At 36.7% G+C, this 26245-nt stretch overlaps 1 protein-coding gene across 1 annotated transcript; it reads right to left on the reverse strand.

Moving 5' to 3' along the window:
* Window positions 1-5528: 5528 nt before the first annotated feature.
* Window positions 5529-23622, reverse strand: LOC140141977 (protein lifeguard 2-like). The gene is made up of 9 exons (XM_072163872.1): window positions 23578-23622; window positions 20493-20741; window positions 19571-19781; window positions 19081-19134; window positions 18149-18239; window positions 17463-17500; window positions 15480-15666; window positions 14716-14763; window positions 5529-10971 (listed from the first exon to the last, which is right to left on the reverse strand). Exons 2-9 carry the CDS (start codon window positions 20707-20709, stop codon window positions 10819-10821), a joined length of 999 nt encoding a protein of 332 aa, XP_072019973.1. The 5' UTR covers window positions 20710-20741; window positions 23578-23622; the 3' UTR covers window positions 5529-10818.
* Between the last annotated feature and the right edge of the window lie 2623 nt (window positions 23623-26245).

Genomic DNA, 26245 nt, shown 5'->3' on the forward strand with positions numbered 1-26245 from the left:
GTAATGTGCTATTACAGTTGAAATTCATACACCCTATGGAAGACATTACCTTAATTTCCCACACAGGGTTTAGATACCAAATGGCATCACCCATTGGGAATTCAAAATTCACACCCTGTGTGGAAGACCAAGGTCATGTCTTCCACAGGGGGTATATGGATTTCAACTAGAATAACCCAATGTTATTGCAGATTGAGCATGTAAGAATTGGAAATATATCTATATTTTTGGAATATGAAAAAAATATTATGTTTACTCACACTTTTTCATTTTCATTATAGTGTAGATAATTTTCCATGGTGCACAGATTTGGTCTATTTTGTGACCATAAATAGGTGTTGTATGTATGTAAATCTGTTTTTGCAAATGTGTACATTCTCAGACGACAAAGTGTTTGATTTTCTTGTATTTTAATGACTTTTCTATGCGTAGATATTCTTTTTTCTTCTTTTTTATTTCCCAAATTTTGATCTTTTGTTAAAAGAATCAAGATACTTAATTTAATACAACCAAAGACATTGTTGTGAGTTGGATTATTTATCCATGTATTATCATGACAGAAGGGCATTGTTGTTTGTGGTTTTTTTAAATAACTTTCACACACAAAATTGTAATTTTTTTCATATTTTTAGCTTTTGCAGAGAATAATGAGATCCAGACAGGAATTCAAATTTGGTTTGATTGATTCTCCTAAACTTGAATTGTGAGATTCGCTTACTTGCCATTTGCATACAGCAAGTTAGACACATCACTTGATTCTGGCTACATGCATTAGTGATGCAAAATGTGACAAAATTGAACCCCTGCTATGTACTCAAATAAAGGCCATATCATACATGTACTTAGCAATCGCTAGCAAAGCAGCGTTTTTTGGAAAAGCAATGCAGATATCTGATGGATAAGGTGCTAAGCATGACCTAGCGTCAAATCGCAACAGTTTACTTGAAGGCAACTTTGTCGCTAGTCACAACTGAACGCTAGTAGCGATTTTGAAAACCCGGCCTTCCAGCGTTTGATCACTAGTGATTTTTAAATGCTAGTATGATATCCTTTTAGGAATTTGAAGATGGAAAATAAGATCTTGTCGCTGTTTAAAATCCCAGGTCTGGTGTTGTGAACCACTCAGTCAAACAACTACAGTAGTATCAAAACCACTTACTCATGAGTTCAATTGTGACATGTTTGTGATTCCTGTGTTTACAGGGTTTATCATAACTTTGTTGATACCAGCCAGACGTCTGGTATTTCTTGAGAAATCAACAGGGCGGTACTCGGTCTATGCCTCCATGGGTAGCATGGTCTATGCCCCATGGATAACATGCAATTTGGAATAGATTTCAAATTATTTAATACTTGAGGTTAACAGTTCAGATAACCAAGGTTCCCTGTTCAAGTCTTGTTCAAAATTGAATAGTATCTGTCAATGGCTGGAAAAGAATAAAGTGTAATCAAATTTGAAACAGTATACAATTCCTCTTTTAATTCCATAACAAAGATATCTTTCAAAAAGGTGATGATGTCGAAAACCCAATTTTACAACCGACTTGGCAGTGCATTTAGAGGTCCCATAGATTTATTATTAAAATTTATTTGTATTGGAATGCTAGTATTCTCAAATGTTGCAAATAGTATTCAAAAAAGTAACAGACACAGTGGGCGATTCCATTTGAAATCTATACACCGTCTATGAAGACATGACCTTTATCTTCCATACAGGGTGTAGATTTGAAGGTCATGTCTTCCATAGCGGGTGTGTGGATTTTAACTGGACGAGAGGTATTGTAGAGGTAATGGCTCTGTTAAAATATCTGCCATCGCATAACAATATGTTTTATGTAACAGATTTTGTATTACATATTGTTCCAGACATGGTAGAAAGGGCCCATTCAAGCGTTTGGCAGTGTCAAACATTAGGCTATTCCAGTTGATATCCATACGCCCCCTTATTTTCAAATTTAGATAACCCCATTTGAGATTCACACTCCCTCAGTGGAAGTTTAATATCATGTTTTCCTCTGGGGGTGTATGAAATGCAATTTGAATAGCCCATTCTCAATTATGTTTGACTTTTGTTAAATACTGAATTTGATTTACAGCTCTCTATATAGTTGTGAACTCAGATATTTGGATCCTTTTTTAAAGGCAAATTACCAAAGACTTGAACGAGTCAGTTTCAACCAGTATGTTTAACTGTGTTACTGAGTCTGGGATGTAAGTAGGTAAAATGTTTGCTAAATTTCCTGAAAATCAAACTGCCCTTGGCCAGATGGCCCTGGGCTTGTGCTTCGAACATTTGGAAAGGCTAGGGGATATATCACCTCATCTCATTTTTCTCTCTTATTGAAATATTTGAAAAAAAATCTGGAGATGCAGATATTTGCATCCATTTGAGTACAGACTCCCCAACTCTAATCTCTGTGGACATGTCACAGTCTTCAAGCTCTGGACATACTGTTCATGTTGTTAATTGCACAAAGGTTTAATTTGTGTGAATTTTGCAAATCCAGCCACAACAGCAAACTTAAGTGACCTGCTCTCACTATATGAGTATAATTGCATCAGGGCAGTATATAAGACATGGCAAAATTCATTAGAAAACAAGAAATATTGGAGGAAAGTTTTGAAGACCAAAGCAAGGAGCCACCCCATCCTAACAAGTTTGGTATGGGGTGTAAAATAAAGATTTCAAATCGGGAATATCTCAGAAAGTTATTTTGTCAACTTTATACTCATTTTGTCAGAGCAGGATACAAATGTTCAATAATGCATTGCACTGTGTGGCAAGATTGAGCAACCGCAAAATGATCCAATTGCTGAATGTTACTTTTGCTTCAAATCGCAAAACTGTCTCGACTCCAAAAATATTGGCTTACACAATACATGTAATGTAGCCTTTCTTTGTGGGTTGAATCAGTAATAAAGTATTTGAAAGAAATACTGTAGTAGAAGAACCACTTCATACTGCTTTGCACAGCAAATAATGTAGGTTTTGTAATAATTTGTTTCTCAAAATGAAATATGATAATGTACAGCAACAATTTAAAAAGAAATAAAAACTTTAAAATGTATTGACTACCTTTGTTTGTTGCACCATTTATTTTCAAAATGAATGAAGGATTTAAAGAATGGGCTATACCAGTTGAAATTCATACACCCCTATGGAAAACATGACCTTAATCTTCCACACAAGAAGTATGAATTTCAAATGGAGCTACCTGAATTGGTGATCCATTTGAAATATACACCCCCTATGTGTGAGATTTTGTCATTTCTTCCATAGGCGTGTATGGATTGCAACTGGAATAGCCCAATGTTATTTCCAGATAAAAACTTATTTTGCCACCCACTGACCTGACATAATTATCAACCATTTGTTCCCATACTGACAATGAAATATTTTGGTTATAAAGTCGTGGGCAGAGATGAACTCGGAATATTGTATCTCGTAACCTGTCACTCAAAATAGAAACTCGTTGCTGCTTGACCTTATTGGATCTGGGTCAGGATACATGTGGCATCCTTGGAGAGCAGAATCTTGCCATCATGGCAGGAAAAAATGGGCAATCTGGGAAGCTCATTGCGGGAAATTTTGGTTTTGACCAAAAAATAAAGAAATACATAAGGGAAATTGTCATACTGGAGGGAAATTTGGTAAAGCTGGAGGGAAATTCTGGATTGCTTGCAGGGAAAAAAACATTTTTTCAGCCTGTGCTTGCCATGCGCCTCCAGGATGATGTCAGACACAATCGACATTGACGCAATTAGTATTACTCCCCAAGTTTATCTGTGCCAGCGTCTGTAACTACAATCTTGGGAAAAAAGTATTTAACGCTTGGCACACTGTTGAAATTCCTTGCAGAATTTCTTATGATCATGGAAATGATGTATATTGTGCATGGGAACAAACATGACATATACAACAATGATTTACCCTTCCCTCTCCACATCAATCAATGTTGGAACACATTGGGAAACCGCTGAAGACATTGGCATTTCTCAACATTGAACGGGGGAGAGGGGGTGACGGTTTTCCGATCTTTACACACAAGCGTTCCAAGACTATTTTCAAGATTGTAGGCGTTTGTTCTGATTTCAACATTACAGAATCTACTTCCAAAATTTGTAAAAAAATCCCGGATTCTTTGCTTATGTCACTTTTTTGTGCGGTGTATAAAATTCAATGCACTTTCTATTTGGTGTCCCAATAAGGCAAATCACCTGTAGTTGGAATGTGTTGGGTACAAAATATGGAAAGGCTATACTTTTATTAAAACCTGACAACAAACTGGATAGGTTTACAATAAGATACACCACCCATTAATATTTTAGTTATTCTGGGGCCAAATTCTCATACAATAGTGTAGGCTATATCTTAGACACAGTGTACTACCCTCCATGTAGTGTGGCCATTAAATGTAGCTAACCGCATCTCTAGGTGGTTGTGATCGGAGTCTTATAGTTTTGCACGATGACAAAGCAGCCGCGCATAACATGGGGGTGATACTATTAGTTATTAGATGAAGCGGAGGTATGGTACGGGAAATTATCGTGCGCGAAGTGTCATACTGGGTGAAGCCGAAGGCTGAACCCAGTATGACATGAGCGCACGATAATTTCCGTACCATATCGACGCTGAACCTAATAACAAATTTATCATACCACTAAGTCATTCTAAATGTTGAAATAATTACGTTTTTAATCATTTTAATTGTTGCCAAATAGGAAAAACATTACAAAATTAGATGACTGTTCCGCGTATTACGGTATCGCGTGCATTTTACACGCCCATTTTACGCGAATTGCCTTTATACGCGTACTTCGCCGCATACGCGTATCGTGCTTGCGCATTACGCTCTCACTGACTAGATATAAAGCGTAAAATACGCAGTCACTGACTAGATACGAAAATATATCAGGTTAGCGGTGTTCTTTGATGTTTCCCTTAGTGGTATGATAAATACCATTATCCCACTTATTTTGGTATAATTAAGTAGAGCTTTGGTCTTAAAACGGTATTTATGTAAAGTCTGCACAAAAAGTAACTCAGCTGTTATAAATATGCCTATAGATTCAGAACAAATAATTGTTTTCACAATATTTCAACATAGAGAGAAGGATGATTTATTTACACGCATTTTGATACCCCATTCGTCAAATGTCCTTCAATATTAACAACACCGTAGTTCTTTTACAGAAAAATACCCAAATTTAACAGTTGCAGTTTACAGCGATCAATGGTTATAATGCCAGCACTGTAAACACGTAAAGCCCGCCATTATCTTCGCGCTTACTTCAAATCAATACAAATATTGAAAGCGAGTTTGGGCAAGCGGTGGCAAGCGAGAGCAATCACTCACCTCAAACGGCGAGACCTGCTGTTACAAGACTTAGGCCCTGGTATTCGGATCTTTTGGTGCTAGTATGGAAAATGGCCGACTACCTCTATCTTCCACTTCAGTATTTTGAGTAAAAACTTGACCAAAACAAAAACAACAAACAAACAAACATCACAAGAATGTTCACAAATGTTTGATTCACCTTCACAATCACTTTTTTATTTTAATTCATACATTTTGGTTTCTTACACAGAGCTACTATTAAATTTATAGTTTTACATTTGGTAAGTTTGCTCTAGCATGTTAGTATAATAAAATAGCATGGCAATTATAGTGGCACAACATGATAATCAACCAATTAAAACTACAAATAACACTAAAGTACACTAATTCTTAAGCATGGAGAGACAAAGGCAGCACTATTTATCCATTGAAGTCATGTTAGCCTTTACAAAGCAAATTATATCTTGCACAAAAAGAAGTGTGACACTTGCAATTGATATAAGGTCTGTATTAACATTCAAACAGAAATTCATAGTCAGTGGGAGTGCTCCAGCTTGTAAGAGCTGAAAACACGCTTGTTGAGGTGAGCACTAGCTGGGCGCAAGTAGCGTGTTGTAAGCATAGTGCGTAATACCGTTACTAATACGCCATGCAGTACCAGCAACTGAATGAAACGGGCTTCGTTCATTTTAGAATAAGGGGAGTTTTCATGACCATAAGTTTAGTTACTTATTTTTTCCTAAATAAAACTAGTTTTAGTTATCAAAATAATAATTAACTGACTAAGAATGAGAATAAATGATAGGAAGTATTGTTTTAACTATCCTCTACCGTGTGATAGACGACAGGCAGGTCCAATATTTTATAGAAGTGGATTAAAAACAAAAATTCCTAATGTTTATCCCCTAAATAAGAGTTCTCTAGCAAATTTGTCATGCGCATTTTGATACCTCAATTGTATACAACGAACAAAAGTTAAAAAAAAAAAATTTCGGTTGACTTTTCTTTTAAATACCAATAGCAAACAACACACAGCCTCTATAACGTTCATTCTTCATTTGTTGCTAGCTCTAGTTGGAAGGGAATAACTGATTTTGCCTTTTTATTTTATTTATTGTCACTTAAATGACTGCATCATCACACTCAAAGTGTTATGGAGGTAAAGGAGGTACATGTATGTATCAAAATACACAACAAATTTGCCCACATGAAACACTGTTCCATACTGCCTTATAGCATCACACTTCAATGAAACAGGTGTCTTAATCAATACTTGTGGAATCTATGTTGTAATTGATTTCATAATAATTCAATTTATATCATTCACACGCTTAAAAAAAACACCTGCATGTGTATATGCCTTAGTATAACAATGATGGAAAGTAGAAATTATTTGTTTTAGAAGATACAACTAGATAGTTTTACACATGATAACTTTCGAGAATGATTCAATAAGTATTACAACACAACATCTACGTATTACCCTTTACTACAGTTTGGCGAAATAATAGTAAATAAATAAACACCGTAAAAAATATACTATAGTATATATACAGGTTGAGAAAAAACATTTAAGCTCTATAAATGAAATTTGGCTGTTTATTAAATACCCTACCACCATCCATGTTGATATTCCATGTCACTTGTGTCTGCAAACCTCACATTGATCACATACCAGTCATACTAGTGCAGTGGCGTAACTAGTGTTGGTAGTGCCCAGGGCAAGAAACAAAATTGGCGCCCCTACCCCCACCCGAGAATATCTTAGACGCCGGCGGTGGCATAGCAAGGGGTTGTGGCGCCCAGGGCTAAGGATACATAATGCCCCCCCCAATTCTTGAAACAATTGCACGCGGAATGATTGCCAGTGATTATGGCCCAAAATAGTGGATTTTTAGCGATTTGTTTGGCTTGAAAGGGGGACAAAGAGGAAATACCCTCCCCAAAGTCCCCTTGTTGCCACCACTGAGTGATAGTGCACAAATATGAATCATTCTATAAGTCAACTGAGTGGATGAGGTGGTAGGGTGTACAAAAAGAATTCTACAAACTTACATCTACACTTCTGAATAATAGTTTTAAGCATATAAAATCTTTTGATTCCCTGACCAATTCTGGATACATTTGGTATGTTGATAACTGTACAAAACTTGCGAGTTGATGATATATGTCACCAATATCATAAATCTATCTGTATGTATGTCATTAATCAATTGATTAGTCAATATATAAATTGATGATCAATCAATAAAATAATCAATCCATCAGTCAATGATTACATTTGCTTTATAAATTATGTCTCCTGATTGGTCAGAAATTCTGGATATTACTAAATAACATAAAGGGAAAGACAACATTTTTAAAACTACTTTGATCTTATCTAAACTACTAGATGCAAAGTCATATGAATATTTTAACTTTGCAGCCTCATAGTTGTATATTTTTAAGTTACACATTTGAAATTCAATTATTTACAAAATATATCAATATTTTATTCACATGCATTCTTGTATTACACTGGGAAAAATGATATTGTATATATATAGACGAGAGAATCATACTTTGAATATATAGATCATGTTTTCCTTAGGAGCATGGTCTGATTGTTGGCATGATGTACACTTTCCCGTCACAATACAGGAGTCACTATGAGAATTTTAAACTTTAAAAAAATTGAAATATTCAATGTTAACAAGGTGGTTCTGAACATAAGAATTTATTTTGAATAACATATTACCATTACATCTGGCATACCGATATGATAATCAGGGCCTCAGATTCGACGAGAATCACTGAATCGACTCTCGTAATGATTCTCGTAAAATTTGTTGTGAGAATCAACTTCTTTCATTGAATCATGCAGTAAGTAAAGCGACTCCGATGTTTTTGATTCTCGCAAGCTGGAACGAAACTGAGGCCCTGATAATCAGCAGCAATATTCCTGCTATTGCTGTTTAGCCAATATTTGTCTTGATAAGTTGATAAAATGATTGCGTAGAATGAGATAAAAGAAATACTTGCAAAGAGACATAGCAATTTTCCACCTGATAAGGATGTTTCTTAACGGGTCATACTCAAAATTGTATTATAAAAATGTCACAATTGTAGCCAGTGATTCAAATGAATATGATTACATGGGAAATAGTATCATAAAAAGTAGCCACTGGTTAACTTTCAAATCAGACAGTGCTTCTTTCACAATAATTAAACTTGCTTTGGAAAATCTTAGAATTAAGTCTCAGTACATAATTATAATATAAACTACACTAATTGGTCTTACAATAATAATTGAAGTATATGACTTCTTTGCACCATAGTTTTTGAGTCAGAAAGCCAATGGAATTTATACCTGTAATCGTTAGTGCTGTCATTGACATGCAAAAAAGTTGCGGATGTCAACATAAAATTTGGATTACAACATTTATCAACATTATTTAACTATGACACACGATACTCCTTGAATAAGTTTATCAGGACTGTCAGATGACATCTGATACTTACGAAATAGTGCTGAAATTAATTAAAAATTACCATGTCTTACGTTTAGTAGGTAGCTTCACTGCAATAAAGCTTACATCATTCTTTGCATTTACTGTGTTATTTACTGTGGTATATTACATGTATGATTGTTTATTCAACTTCACTGATATTCTTGACCAAGTCTTGGGCGTACTTTTACACATTGTCAACATGTCGATAAATTTTTCCAACAAGGTGAAGGTCACCCTTATAAGTGGTCCCCTAACCCCACTACAATGCGCTAAAGCAACTATAGACTGCCATATTGCACACTACATGCCCAATGTGTTCAGAATGTGGCAGTAATTTATATATCCAACAGGTTCTTAGGAAGGATTTGAAGGTTTGGCTGTGTAAATTTTAGATTTGTGTACAAAGTATAGGCCATGTGGACAAAAACTGGGTGTGTATTTACAAATTTGGGTGTGTAAAACACCCCCTACACGGCTGGCTGCCTAACCCCTTGATATCCAAGCATGATGAATTTTATAGATGTACTAGAAATGTCTTAATATTGCAATCAAAACTTTGATGTTAGTAACACACTACTTCCAAATTATCAGCTTATTTCCCCTTTGTTAAAGCTAAAAAAACCACTGGGATGTTTTTAAAAATTATTTTTGTATAACATCTACCTCAGAAATAAATGTTCTATCCATGGGTTTACCCAAGCATTGATAATGCACTGTTCCAGTTGAAATCCATACACCCTATGGAAGACATGTCCTTAATCTTCCACACAGGGAGAGGTAATTTCAAATGGGATTACCTGAATGAGTGACTCCATTTGAATCTACACCCCCTGTATGGGAGATTAAGGTCATGTCTATCATACAGGTGTATGGATTTCAACTGGAACTGCCCAATTCATACTTAAATTTGCACTAATGATCAGATCCAAAAGTATCATAGGGGATGGTCTATGCCTAACACAATAATAAAACTAAGTAGTTTTTAATTTAAAAGTTTTAACATTAAATCTGAGTATATTCACATCATGAGTATAGTCACACTTAAAACAATCAAACCCATCTATGTAATACACAATCACCAAAACTGAACAATTCTATCTACTTAATTGATTTTAAAACATTCATTATTTCATATACATAGCACTAGAATAGAAAAGATAATTCTCTTTTACATTAAAAAACACCTGGTCGGACAAAACCAATGACAAGTTGTATTTTTGACATTCTCAGGTTATGATACAGATTTTGATACAAAAGGAAGGTATAAGGAACACAAAAACCCTGTTTATAGCATGTTCAATTTTTGAGTTATAGTAATTTTGTAACTGATACTTGCAAATTTACACCTCGTGCTACAAGTATTTTGAGAAATAAAACCAATTAGACATCTATATGATACACAAGTGCATGGTGATAAAAGTCAATCAACATTTCGTCGTATGTACTTGTGGCCCTTGAACATGTTTAAAACAAAAATGCCGAGAGGTTACTTAGGAGGTTTTGCTTTAAACATGTTCAGGGGCCAATGACATATTGGCAGTTTTTCCTACCTAACAACAATTTGTTTTTATTAGTGATGAAATAAACACATTGAAATATATTTTTTAAGTATTGCACTATTCCACTTAAAATCCATACACCCCTATGAAAGACATGACCATAATCTCCCACACAGGGGGTGTAGATTTCAAATGGAGTCACACATTCACCAGGTAACCCAATTTGAAATTCACACTCCATGTGTGGTAGATTAAAGTCATGTCTTCTATGGGGGAGTATGGATTTCAACTTGAATAGTCCATTTGAACTTGACCACACACAATAACAATAAGAACACAAACTTTGAAAATTGTACGTCTTTAGGAATGCCATCTTTTCAATCTGACAACATGACAACACATCTGACAACTTGTTTCAGGTTTTGTGGAGCCAGGTCACATTTATCTGTCCACTGGAATAATTACATAATGCTGAAAAGCGCCCCCAGTCTATCCACCTCTTCCACCACCGAAAAGTGAGAGTATTATGAGAAACAGATATACGACATCGATGTAGAGATTCATTGCTCCAAATATGTATTCTTCTTCACTGAGCTGATATCGACGCCCTCCAATTAGCAGTTGAGTGTCGTACGCAAGGAACTGCAAAGTTAACAAATTAAAGTATCGTGAATTAATGTTTATCCGAAGTCATCTAGGGAATAGCTAAGGACTAGTATTATAAAGAAATAATTAATTCTTGTTGATCTCAACTCGGGGTAAAGCAACTTTTTTTAAATATGAATGCTACAGTGGTACAGTTGGGAAGGAGTCAATGAACTACTTTCTACAATCTACCTACAGAAAACTTGCATTCAGAGGAGGCTTAAAGGCATTCCTACAATGCACTATGATTGGGAAATTTGATCAATATAACCTAATTTTAAAGGCAAAGTCCCCATTGCCACACACACAAAATGGTATTTTTAAAACTGCAGCCAACGAGCTAATAGTTGAGACTTAGGACTGATATTTGATTTTCTTACAGGAAACATTCATATTGTCCCACTGCATTAATTTTATTCCTAAGTCTCGATGTTTTGAATGTTAAATAATAGGATGAAAACACCAGATATTTGCACACAATCCCAATGCAAGGCATGATCAACTATACCACACATGTACAAAAGCCAGACATACAAGGTCAGAAACCCCATTGGGTTGTGGGAATGTCTTTAAACATCCTCTGACTTGCATTATACCATGGGTATATCTCTGCTATAAATGATGCTTTCTTTGGTGTCAAGCCTAAACTTGTCCCTACCCTACCATCCCTCTTTCATCCCTACCAATGCAATCAATATTAGATACAACTAGGTGTAAATGAGCAACATGGCAAGATTAACTCTCGCCACACGAGTGTCGACCGCAGACGACAAGTTGAAAATTTTCTTTAAAAATTCACAAGTTTCATAATTGTACATTTTCATGACCATATTTGTAATCGGCATGACAAATGCATTAAAATGAATACAAACAAGCCCAGTATTGCTTCATTGGTTCTTGAGATAGCTCTTGATATTTTGAAAAAATATCTCAAAACTTGAACTTTTTATGTTGAAATCTATGACCAGCATGCTGAGCATTGACAGTTATGTAATGCTATTCAAAGTGTGCCAACACTTTTGTTGAGCATTGTAACTCATTTTTGTCACATAAGAGTAAAGTTAAATTTATACTCAATCGCTTTTGCAGAAAAGCGATTCTCATGCATGCTCAGTGTTTACTTTCATTTTCAAAGCGTCAAGCAAGCCAATCAATTGATACAAATCGCCAAGGCAAAAACGATGTTGCTTTGGGGAGTTTCAACTTTCGAGCAATATCGCTTGACATGTAAATGCATCAACCAATCATTTTCTATCAACTGGATCTATTATTTTGCTTATTAATTACCTTTCTCGATTATTAACTTTCGGTGATGAATTGATTCACAGCAATAATTATTGCAATAAATAGCAATAAATATTTTGTGGCATCTATATAAATAAAAGGAAGGTTGCCCATCTTGTGCGCGAGTGTTCTCCGAATTGCCTAGACTTTCGGCTTTGATTTAGTGGTATATTGATCGGGTACATATTGCCATTTTTCCATCGGACATTCGTTTTTGCAAAAATTGATGGTAACTAAGAGAATAACATAAAAAACTGTCGTGTTGCTATGCAAAATCGCATGCAGTGGCATTGTGGGTAATAAGGACAGTGTGAACCGAGTAATAATATTTCCATTAAAAAAACATACGCAGAGCAACATTGCCCTGTTTTCTGCCAACTGCGAGGTGGCCAAGAAATGATTCAGGCTATCTAGATGCACAACATCGCGTACTTTAATAATGATCTTACGAGCTGTTCGCCCCTACGCAGAGCTACGCACCCCATTTTCCGCCACTGCACCGAAGTTGGCAGCCAAGAGATTAAGGCTACGTCGCGCGAATTTTATTATTTATTCTAGGCCTATGAATCGTCAGTTAGTTTTACAGCCAACGGGAGATTGAGGTATATACGGGGAACGCATTGCACTTTATTTGGTTGAAAACGGTCAAGACCAAGAATTGGCCTCAAAATCAGTGAAAATATGGTTAAAACCTGGGGTTAAAACCGGGGTTTTTCCCGGGATTTTTTGTTGTCAAAACTCAGTGATAGCGCGTACCGTAACTAACTGGCAGCAGCGCAGAGCTACGCGCCCCATTTTCCGCCACTGCATCGAGGTTGACAGCCAAGAGATTAAGGCTACGACGCGTGAATCAGGAGACCCGAGGTGGAGGCAGTCAGTGTACAATTTCATTATTTATTCTAGGCCTATGAAACGTCGTTTAGTTTTACAGCCAAATTCATACGGAGATTGAGGAATATATACGGAAATGCATTTGGTTGAAAACGGTCAAGAAATATGGTTAAAACCGGGTGTTTTTTCCCGGCTTCTTTATTGTCGAAACTCAGTGGTAGCGCGTATCGTTAACTAACTGGCAGTGCGTTGGCGTTAGTGCGTTGGCGTACAAGGAATGTGACGCGCACGCACGGGGCGCATATGCATAGGCCAACTTCCGTGCCTGAGAAAAATACTTCATGAGAAAAGGATGAGAACATAATTAAATGCAAATGGGAAATCACACGCTAAGCAGGAAATATGAAAACTGGGAACAAAATATGTAGAAAAAAGCCAAAAGGAAGCTAAAATAATGAGAACATAATTAAATGCAAATGGGAAATCACACGCTAAGCAGGAAATATGAAAACTGGGAACAAAATATGTAGAAAAAAGCCAAAGCTAAAAGGACAAACGTAAGAAAGGGTAGATTTATAAAATAATAAATAATAATAAATAACATCAATAAATAAATAACATGGAAACGGAAAATAACAGCATATATTTATTGGAACAAAATAGATCTATGTAGAAGAAACTGAAAAGGTTACAGTAACTAAATGAAACGTGAGCAAAAACTAATCAGCAAACGTAAGAAAAAAAAGCTAAAATCAGATTAAAATCAATCAGGAAATATAAGAAAAAAGAAGCTAAAATAATGAGAACAGAATTAAATAAATAACATGGAAACGGGAAATCGCAAGCTAAGCAGCATAAAAAAGAAGCTAAAAGGGAAACGTAAGAAAGGACAGATTTGGAACATAATGGGAATTCGGTTAGGCCTAAATAAATAAATACATGGAAACGGAAAATCACTAACTAAATAGCAATTTTTTTAAATGGGAACAAACTAGGCCCATGTAGAAGAAACTGAAAGAAAGAAAGAAGCTAAATGGAACTGCCAGAAGGGGCAGGTTTAGAAAAATAAAATTTACTTTTTCAATGATTCTACTTTTCAGTAATTCCTCCTGTTTTAGTGATCGCTCCCATTTACTCATCTAGCGGGGACCCGCGCGAAGCGCGGGTATCCCGCTAGTTTAGAATATTTTAATTGTCATCTGCAATCGCTACGCCGTGATAAGTATAAATGAAAAAGCGACAAGCGATGCATTGCAAAATTTGGTAATTGCACATGATGTGGGGCCGTAGTGGTCAGCGACAACCTGTAAAGTGTGCTGAGGTTTTTGGATCAACGTCTAGGCGTTGTGCCTGTGCGTAGCGCACTATAAATCACTGCATTTTTTTTCAAAAGCGGTGCATCACAATCGCTCGGCACTCGAGTATAAATTCAGCTTAACTAGACACAAATGCAGGGACTTATTTATGCATTGGCAAGTGACATAACATTAAAGTAAAATGCTAACTGATGGAGCTATCTTGGTTATTTTCCCTATCGCTAATCTTTCTCTGTTTGCTTTGGACATTGGTCTACTAAATTATTGCTACTGTTGACAAACATGCAATATAAAAAGGATAAAAGCTTACCATAGTGAAAAGAACGGCAGCCAACCAACCATAGATGGTGTACAGGATCTGAAATTAAAATCACAAGATAAATCACAATGAAGTTACATTTATGATTAAAATACACAAAATCTTCTGATAATTTTTCAGGCATGCGAATGGCTATTTTGCCTGAAAAAGCATGTGAATTTGACCTTACAAGGCACAAAACAGGCTGAAAATAAATAAAAATGTGTAAAATTGGACAACAAAACTGCCTGAATTCAGGCAAAGCCTGAAAATTCTCATGCCTAATTTTTTCATGTGACTGAAATGATACTGAAGTATGTTTCTTGATTTCAAATTATTTTTCCAATTAAGTTTTTGAGACAAAAATTTCCTAGCAGCTTTTCAAATTCAAAGGAAGAAAATGTGATGCAGATGGAATTAAAAACATAAAAAGTGAAGGTTAAGAAATTTGCATCAGTTATTTTTGTGTATTGTGAAAAATCTAAATATTTTCCTTGGATGGTCACAAAGCAAAATGTTTAGATTTTTCACAATACCCTCAGAACAACTGATGCGCAGCAATGAATTATTTGTAATATATTGTAAAAACATTGTAAATGCTGTATGATATTTTGTAAATATTGTGTATCGTAATATATTTTATAACTATAACATGTAGGCCTATACAATGAGGGCCTGCTTGAAAAGCAGTGCTTGTCACTGAAGCAGTATAACCCTCAATAAAGAAAGAATAAATAAATAAATAAATAATTAACCTCTAAATGATGGCAACTTACATTACTGTAGGTGAAGATAGCAATGAACCCAAAGAGAAAGAGTCCCCAGCTGGCAACAAACAGGAATCCACCACACTTAGTAAAATCAAATCTGGTTTGTATTGAGAAGATGGTTACTCCAATAGTAACACCTGCTGTGATGGCAAGGCACACCAGGACTGATCGACCAGCACCATCCGCGTAGTAACTGTGAGTCAATCAAAATGAAACATTCAATAAAAATACACAAACAAAATACTAGATGTATGCTGCCTTAACCACTTGCAATGAATATGTGACCTGCTCTGACAAAACCAGGAACAAGTTGCATTTTTGGATATTTCGTGATTTGAATAAAAATAGGAGCACTAGACAATAAGCTTTAAAATGATACCAAAATTATATAAATAGCATAAATACTCTTCAAGATATGGACAATTTTGTAAATGATACCTTGATATTATTGCCAAATTGCTATTCTGAGTAATGGGCCAATTAGTTTCCTGCCTTACACAGGATTGAATAGGGATTATCATAGTTCAACTGTTATTTATTGATTAAATAAACCTCTTTTTAATAAGTACTTTCAAGGATTTGAAAGTCCACTTAGTCCCACACTCAAATACCATGAAATTAAGAATTCCAAAATTTAATTTTTTGATGGGAATGTCATCTTTAATGGCATATAACTCAAAGACATGTCTGGCGACTTGTTCCCGGTTTTGTTGGAGCTGGTCACAAATGTAAAAACTTCAGATGATTACTATTATTAATAAACATTATTGATAATGAACAACACAAGGCAGCCAATTTACTTACGGCAGGCAATGGTTTATATTGCATCTTAACTCTTTGTATGTAACCTGCTCTCTCCAAATAAGCGTAAAGTTACAAGTTGATAGTTTTGAGTCCTGATAGCTGCTGGGTTGGTGTTCTTTATATAGGTGGTGCTATCTAAGATGAATATAACTTAAATTATATTCGTCTCAGGTGCAATGCATGCACTACTCTATTTTGTGAAGCCCTTGAATCTTCTAATTCTTCTTCAAATTCTTTAGTCAAATCATGGACGAAGAATATAGAGCACGTAGTGCGATGGACTTGAGATTCCGTTCGCTAGCTATCGTTGGTGGCAGCAGCATTTTTCTGTAATTATATATTCATATTATATCAAGATGGCGGTCGAGTCCCGGTTCTCTGTCTCTAATTCTGTGGTGGCAGCAGCATTTTTCTTCAGTCACGTGATAATGGCACCAGCAGATAATACACAGGGGAAGCCGACAGTGTCCACACATTTTTGTATTGCGCTGGTATATGAGTTGCAATGGCCTGGTCAAATCTACTTTTAAAATGCTAATAGTGTCAGACTCTTACACTGATTTCGACCATTATTATGTTTTCAGAATCTTGCTTCCTATACCTCTCTCTACACACTACACACTACACTATACAGTGAAAAAACCTGATGTTACAGTTGAAGAAACCAGTAAACAGAATATTTAACTGGCTTAGCTGTCAGCATTATAAAGACCCATAGAGTGACATTTCAAGCTCTTTAAGTAAATGTTTGAATAATGGTATTGTATGCACAATCAGGATATGGTATCATCTAACTGCTTTCAAACAAACACACAAACCCTCAGTGGCGTAGCCGCCAGGGGGGCAGGGGGGGAATTTCCCCCTGGCAAAAATTGCCTGTTTGGGCCCCCGCCCCCTAGCACAAGGAAAAAAGAGGAAAAAGGAGAGAGAGAGGAAAAAAGGGAAGAGAGAGGGAGAGGAGGGGAAAAATGGTACTATATATATATATATATATATCAAAATGTGTTGCTTTTAGGGCGCTAGCGCCTATAATCCTTTTTATTGGGTCAACCTTTTTGGGCTGTTGAGGAAGGGGCGGCAAAATTTTTGTTTGGTGGATTTGGGCCCCCGCCCCATACAGGCTTGCCCCTCCCCCCATGGAAAAAATCCCAGCTACGCCACTGCAAACCCTTAAGCTTTACTCACCTTGTTATGGTTCCCGCAAGGTAGGATAAAGCCAATGTCTGCAACAAAATATCACATCAAATGTAACAGAAGTGTCAAAATATTTACTATTTCAACTTGGTAGCATATATAATTTTTAGCTCAAATCAGAGCCCCTCTCATGTTAGTTGTGAGCAACAAAGTAAAGCTTTATGAAGAACAATCTATAATATCATTCAATTAACTTAGACACATGGTTTAAAATTGTTTTATTCAAAACTGTACTGTTCTTAAAAATGTCACAAAGTAAATGTTTTAACATCCTTGGCCATTTTTTACAGCAACCAAATCCCAAGGTGGCAACATATATAAAGGGCTGTATTTATAAATATAGGATTCCAGTATATGTAAACATAATATGTGACACAATCTGGTCCATGGAGACCAGAGGGCAGCAAATTTGAAATTGAAATAAGGGCAAAAAATATGGAATAAAAACCAATAAAATACATAAGAAAATAGACATCACAAAACTTCATAACTTTAGAACCAAGTATGGTAGACCTTTGGTTTTTCAGTATATGCTAGCTTAAAGTTTGTATAAGGTAATAATTACAGTAACTCAATTTTCAAAAATGCATCCTTTGGTGTCCATAGACCAGATCATGTCACATATATTGTTAAAATTTTGATAAATATATAGGTAACATTTTGATCATGATACTTACAAATACGATAAGAGCAATGAAGTTACCAGGGAATTTGCGTCGAACTGATGGGCAGCATGCCAAGGCAATGTAAGTCGCCAGGAAAATGGCGCTGATGGGAGAGAAAAAAAGAAACACAAATTAAGTTTATTTTCTCTGAATGAGATAAGCAGCAAAGGAAGGGGGAGGTATTTTTTAAATCACAATAGTATGCCAGGAATATGATATATTTTATCTCTGAGAACTTTTGAGTCTTTATCAAAATTTTTCTGTGAGTTCAAAGTATGAATGTCATATTGTCAGGGATTTCATACTTTTTTCAGTCAGCAAGGATTATATGAAGCAGCCACCCAGGCTTTTTTTACCCCATGGTTGCCCAGTTTTGGCTCCTGGTGTGTCCAATATTTTACACTACAAACTATAGGTCCAGGCATACTTAATATAAGGCTTGTCAGTCAGAAAACTAATTCTAGGGAACTAACTTGTAGCCTATATTTTTAGTAAAGGCAAATCAAGAATTGAACCCAATTTATTTTCTGCAGCTCTGATTTTTTTCTGGGAACAGCATGGTGCCAGCACACTCCAGTACTTTTCAATGCCCTGGGAATGCCAAAGATCATAAAAGAAACTAAATCCTTGTCCACTTCTCAATGTGCCACAAAATCAAAGACTGGTTCAAACCCCTTTGTACAGGATCAATTTGGTGAGCCTAAGTTGCACGGTTTATGATTGATGTGACTGTAGTGAGTAGGAAATGTTGTGTATATTAATTTTTGTTTATACTATTGTATAACCATGTATTGCCTGAATTAAAAAGTGGCCTTCACTTTGTGTGCTAATATGGCTTGACATACCATTTTGATCTGCAATGCTAAAAAAAAACTGTTACAGAGATCTGTAGGTAAATAATAGTTGATGAAGAAAGACTGTCATTAATAACAGATTATACTTACTATGATGCCCAATAGACACCCTGGTTCTGCTGAACAAAGTTTCTTGTCCCGTCACTAGAAAGATGAGAAAGAAAAATATTTAACCTTGTCATGAGAATATCTGGAGAGGGTTCAGTATATATGCTCTTACTTATTTTAAAAATTGGGGACCTAAACTCAATTTATAATTGTAACACAGCAATTTGTAACATGGAAGTGCAATTCTTACAGTTAAAAAGATTGCCATTGGTGTTGAAAGACATCAGAATAATACAATTTAGAGCTCATTTTGTGGCTCTCCTGGCCTAGATTTTGTGGTCTCCTGGCTGATCAAACATGTCCATTCATAAGGCCTGTTTATTTGGAGCATCCTGGATTTTCAAGTGATTTCACAATGATCTTCTGGCAAATTACCCTTATATAACAACATCCTGTCTATCTTTCTTTAGGTCTGTTTCAGGGAAAAGTTTGCCTAATTATTGGTCGTTAGAAATAGAATTAGGAAACTTACTGGAAAAAGAAAAGACAAACGATTCCAACTGTTACCAGAAGTTGCACTGTAAGTATTGTGTAGACTTTCCGAATGAAAACTCTGCGAATGTTTTTATCAGTCGACATATCACCTGTAGTGAAGCCTTCTTCCTCATCTCCTCCTCTTGCCATGGGGGTTGTTGATGAAGGCTCTGGTGCCACTCCTCCTTGAGGATATGGGGATGTACCAACTATATGAAAACATGAAGATATATTGAGGGTTCAGAGAACCAGAAAGACTTAACTCACTATGACCAGCTCTCACAAAATGAGCGTGAAGTTGGCAAAATAACTTCTGAGATATTCCAGATTTGCAATCCTTATTTTATACCCTTTAAACTTCATACCAAACTTGTTAGGATGGCTTCTTGCCCTGGTCTTCAAAAATCAATATTTCTCCTTAATTTCTTTTGTTTTCTATTTATTTTCTTCATGACTAATGGACTGTATCTTCTACAGTGTCCTGTCAACTTAGTGCTCAGTTTGTGGGAGCAGGTGATTGTGAGTTGCAGATTCCAGAAAAATACAGCACTAATTTTTTGAAATTAAAAAAAATTACGAAAAAATTACAGTTTGTTATCCTTAATATGCAAACCACAAAGCCCAAACTAATATTTACCTCTTCATCTATCACATAGTATAAATGGAAAACCACTGCAAATTATAACAGATTTTTTTTTCAAATTGACTGTGAATGATCCTAATAATCTTAGCACTTCAGAATAGGTCCAGTGGTTCTCCAAAGTCACCGAAAACATTGAAAACAATATTTAAAATAATTTTTTTACCAATATTTACCGGATATTATAAAATCGATATCGGATATTGGATTGGTAGACAAATGCCATATCGGTTGAGCCCTAAATCTAAATTACACTGTTTTATTATTTCTTTTTACATACCATAGCCAACACTAGGTGGTGCTGTTCCTGGAGCATATGCTGGATCATTGTAGACTTGGCCCTGCTGAGGAGGATAACCCTGAAACTGTCCATCGGGAGGTGGCGGGTAGCCTCCTTGTTGCGGTGGGTAACCACCTGGTGGAGGGTAACCCCCTTGTGGAGGATACCCTGGTCCTGTAGCTTCTGAATATGGCGGTGGTGCTTGTGGATTTGACATGGTGATCAGCTATATTCGTATTATAATTTTATCTATGAAATTGAAAAGAAAAAGAGACATAATAAAGCTATTATTGTGAAAGATATCATCCTCAGGCAAGGTATCCAAGCGATAGAAAGAGACTGCAAATTATGAATGTTTGAAGACTTTTATTATTGGAATGCTATCTGTTTCAATATGGCCCAGTATCCAAAATTACCCTTAGGTCCGGAATTCTAAGGCTATAAAAATAGAAAATCTGTCTCATACATATTTGGTAAAAAAGCCAAGCTTGGCTATTTGGGCGACATTTCACGGCTATTACCCACGACTTGGGCTTATATTTTTTGGCAATCCTGGCTGGGCATTGTGTCACAAAATACAAAATGTACTTCGCAGAAACTCTGACCATCATTGGGGCTGTAGTGCTTGGCGACAACCTGTAAAGTGTGCTGAGGGTTGTGGATCAACATCTTATTTTTTTTAATGATTATTATTGTATGGTGCCTAATTGTTTAAAAAAAAATTTTTTTGGGGGGGGGGACAAAATAAGTATTTTGAGGCAATGGGGAGGTGAATATACAGGGTGCCCATTTGCCCAAACAGTTTACCTCTTATTCTACCTGATTTATACATGAACATGTAGCATCGGTTTCACAATATTAAGCAATGTATGCTACTTTCATTTTTAACACATTATAATATAGGCAAATAAAAGTTTTGCCAAATAGTTTTCGCCTTAGTGTACATGTATACACATATGAAGTTTCACTTTCAATTTTCATTCATATATTATTTATTTAGTTCTTATTTAACCTGGGGTGACCAATCAATGCACTGGCACTGTTCTCCCTTGGTTCCTAATGTACATGCCATGATTTAGGTCTGAAGGGGGGGGGGCTGAAAAAAATGTGAATTTTTCTTTTTGCATCAGCCCCCCCATTACAAGTATTTGTGAACGGTCCCTTGGTATCTCGGATGTCAGCTAGATTATAGGGAGGTTTCATGTACGCCACGGGTCACTAGCCCTGGAGGCACAACAACGATATTGGAGCACATGAAAATGAAATATCACCTACAGAGTGCTAATATTCCTTACAAAGCATGGGTTTGAATAATGTGCCAAAGATTCACAGAGGATAATAATAGTTTGTTTGTCCTCCACCACACTTGACTGACTCTCAATGCAGGTCATTTTTATCAACCTTTTAACCTTTCGTGCAAGCGCCCTATAGATACAAGCCAATGCTATGCTGTTGAAAAGTGGGGCAAAGTTAACCAGGGCTTGAAATAAGGATTTCAGATCCAGGAGCAATTTTGGGTGTATTTGTGTAAATATTGTCCCTGGTCTATACAAATACACTCAGTTCTGTTTCAGAACCAGGAGCATTTTGCCTTTTAGCAGGGGTAAATTTGTCCCTTGCTCCTGCTTATGTCAAGCCCTGAAGTTAACACAAATTACAATAGACTGTGTGTGCGTATCTCCATTTTGTTAATTACTGTTGTACAATTAAATATGTCCATTTAATATTCAATTCTCGATCACTTGAATGAACACGATCAACATGATAAATAGAAATGGTCATCATCGTCATCATTGTCATAATCATCAAGGTCGCATTGCTGAGCTGAGCTAGACAATGTAGAAGTCACAAGACTATTTAAACGCAATATACATTGTAATAACATTTACGGTACCAACTTTTCTATATATTGCGCCATGGTTTTTGACATGCAGCTCCTAGCTAGTCTAGCTGAAATCATGGACGCAACATGCATGTTCCATGAAGAAAAGTACAGTAAAGAAAATGTCAGTTTGTAAATGTAGACCTGTAATTTCAGATAGCATCTCGAGCTACATGTAAATTAAGTAGTTCTTGGCCAAACTGGAACACTATGAATGCTAGTGGCTCCGCGATAAACACACACGGACACAGACATATGATAACAGTAAACATGCGCCTTACACGTTGCATAAAGTATTATTCAGATTTCCTTTTACAAATTAACCATCGCGTATACGTGCGCGCGACGTCAAGCGCGTGCATTGGACCATGTGCAAAATAATACGCGCTGGACGGCTAGCAGTACGCTTAATTTGTAATGCTTCCGTCAATTGCAAGCCCGGCTACCAGGGACCCGGGCACAGCGGGGACGTAGCGGGGGAGATTACCAAAGGAAATTTTAATAATCCCCGCTATGCCCCGGGTACCGGGGCACAAATTGTGGGTGAAACCCCCGGTACTGTCCCCGCCCATGGCAGCCGGGTTTCAACGTCGCTGATTTCCCCACTATGAAATCAGCAGTAACACTCGGGTAACAGCCCGGCTACATAACGGTATCATGGCCCGCTACCGGGACGACTGATTGTACATCCCGGGTACAGTCCCTGGTATAGTCCCGGGTACCGGGGACGTACTTTCTGGTAATTTCAGGGTGACAGTCCCGGGTATTGTGTCTACATCGAGAGGCGTCACGGTTTGTGGAACGGGGCTAGTTCTAATCTGAATAATACTTTTAAACACACTTTTTAGTTAGTATTGCTACATGAACGCAACATGCATATTCCAGCTTGGCCAAGAATTACTGGATTTACCTGTAACTGTATGATGATTCTCAGCATATGACTCTCACTCAGCAAATACAGAGCAAATCAATGCCATGATATGATTAAAATTGAAAGTATTAAAGATGATGGTGGTGGATAAGCTTACTAAAATTCTACACACATGACACGCCGATAGCTATTTGCTAAAAGATTCTATGTAAGTGATTTCTATGTATATGTAAACTAAAACATATTCATGATTTTCTCAAAAAAATTAAGTTGTTGAAAAAGCATAAAAACACTGAAAAACACACAGATCTCATACCGGATCTCATACTCACAGAAAATCTAGGCGACGTCCTTCCCGGAATTGCTTTGGCAATGACATCATCACAGTATTCGCATTCCCAGAAACCAAAACATGTATGCAATTCATAATGGTGTGTGCATATGAGAATGAAAGGGTCGCGAAATAATTTTGTGATTTAGGGATTGTTCATAAATAATACTTTAGGGGGGAGGGGAGGGGGAAGGAGGGAGGGAGAAGCGGGGGGAAGGGGGTGGAAAAGCAGGGGTGGAAAAGCTGGGTTGGAAAAGTTGGAACCTCAGCTCAGACATCAACATTTGTTTGATCCCTCCCTAAAAAAGGGTGGATTTTTTTGACCCCCCTTTTTATGGTCAATTTTTTATCCCCCCTTCATGTCCTAAAAAAGAAACCAGAAATATGTCATATGTGTAATGATTATGAGCCCTGGGGGAGGGTAAAATTTGGGGGGGGGGGCAAGAAATTTTGGCGAGCCGAAGGGGGGGGCAAGCAATTTTGGCCAGCCGAGAGGGAGGCAAGCGATTTTTGGCACACATTCATGGGGCGCAAAAATAAAATGCTCTAAAAAGGCTTAGGAAAACAGTAAGTGTAAGGGGGGCGAAGATTTTTTGGCCGGCCGAGAGGGGGGGGGGCAAGCGATTTTATCTATCGGGATGTCATTTTCTTTGGAAAGAGGCGGGGGGTCCTGAATATGTCGGTGACTGGAGTCAAATTTTATGACCCCAGTCACAGTCTAAATTTATTTACGACCCCCCCCTATCTTGGGTCGAAATTTTTTATGACCCCCCTTCCTTCTGCCTACACAGACTCAAGACAAATTACTCATTGCCGGAACAAAGTTTTGAAAGGCGCAGAGTGCAGAGTGTGTTCAAATTTCGATCGTAAGTGTAAAGAAGGCAAAAATTTTGCATTAGCCTATAGCCTATAGGCCTAACGAAACATTGTGCGCACATTTTAATTGTTAAGTTAAAAATGCGTGCAGCGCATAGAAATTTTGAGTCACCAGCCCTTATAATTCTATAACCCCCCTATTTTGGGGGTTAAAAATTATAACCCCCCTATGTCTAAAAATTCGATCGACCCCGAAACCCTCCGAAGAATATGATATAGGCCTATAGGCCTAGCCCCTTACTCATTGGAGTCATAAAGGGACCGTTCACAAACACTGGTAAGGGGTCCGAGTGATGCAAAAAGGGCCCTGAAATTGTGAATTTTTTCTTTTTTGCATCAGGCATGATGACTGAATGATTGATCAATGTAGGCCCAGCCTAGGCATATAGGGTAGGTGCAGGTAATATGGGACAGCAGGTAATATGGGACACCTGTTTTCATTTTAACAAAAAGTAGCTTAGAGAAGGTAAACACTTTAAGTTGATTTGTTAAGTGTTTAGAGACATCAATTGTGCTTTTAGAAATGCAGTTTTGGAGTCTGTGTATCAAACTCTTGGAAATCAATGCCAAAAAGAGTGAAATTGCCCAAACAATTATGTCGTTTTTTTGGCCTGATATAAAATCAATGACGTCACATTTTATGATTGTGTATCCAAAAACTCTGGTACTGAGGGGGCATTTGTCATTTTTTATGATCTTTAGGTGATGGGTTAAGCTTATCAGCAGGTAAAATTCCACTGACATGTGGCACTTTCCTTTTATAAATGATTATTTTCTCTGATTTTCAACTGAATGGGTGCAGGTAATATGGGACACATAGGAAATTGTGTGCATTGTCAATGCGAAAAGCAAAACTATTTAGAAAATTGAATTTTCTTGTAGAAATTTGCATTTAACATTCAAAATCATGTAACAAAAATGTTTTTAGAACAAAAGAGTGATTTTCTGAACTTTTTGATTTCACCATAGAGATAACACAGTGTCCCATATTACCTGCACATGCAGGTAATATGGGACACTTGACGATGACGTCATTTTGACGTCATAGCGTCCAAACAAACATAAAAACAAGGTAACATTGCCTGTTTTATTAATCTTAAAGGACAGGTTGTTCATCATAACAATCTCTTGTGGGCATATCTTCTTTAGTTTTTATGCAAATAAGCTAAACGTCCTTAATGGTCCCATATTATACCTGCAGGTAGGCCTACCCTAGGATTGATATGTTGATTGATTGATTGATTGATTGGTTGATTGATTGATTGATCGGTTGATCGGTTGATTGATTGATTGATTACAAGAATGAAAGATTGCTTGATTCATATAGGCCTACCGTACATTAGGCCTATGTTGATCGATTAATTGATTAATTGCTTCCTTGCTTGACTGATTTGTTGCTTGCCCGGGATTGCTTGCTTGCTTGATTGATGTGTTGATTGTTTGATCGATAGGCCTATATTGATTGATATGTTGATTGCTTGATGATTGGTTGATTGATTGATTGGTTGTTTGATTGATTGATTGATTGATTGATTGATTGCTTGCTTGCTTGCTTGCTTGCTTGCTTGCTTGCTTGCTTGCTTGCTTGCTTGATTGATTGATTGATTGATTGATTGATTAATTGATTGATTGATTGATTGATTGACTGCTTCAAGTTATTTTGCTTGATTGATTGATTGATTGATTTCCTGTCGGTTTCCTGCCTAGGCCTTGTAGCTGAGAGATAAGAAATCGATTTTAGGACGACGACGCCCCTTGGTGTATCGATACATGTCAGATCAAAGGTCAATCGG

This window comes from Amphiura filiformis, chromosome 20 (genome assembly GCF_039555335.1).
Source record: "Amphiura filiformis chromosome 20, Afil_fr2py, whole genome shotgun sequence".
Classification (NCBI taxonomy): domain Eukaryota; kingdom Metazoa; phylum Echinodermata; class Ophiuroidea; order Amphilepidida; family Amphiuridae; genus Amphiura; species Amphiura filiformis.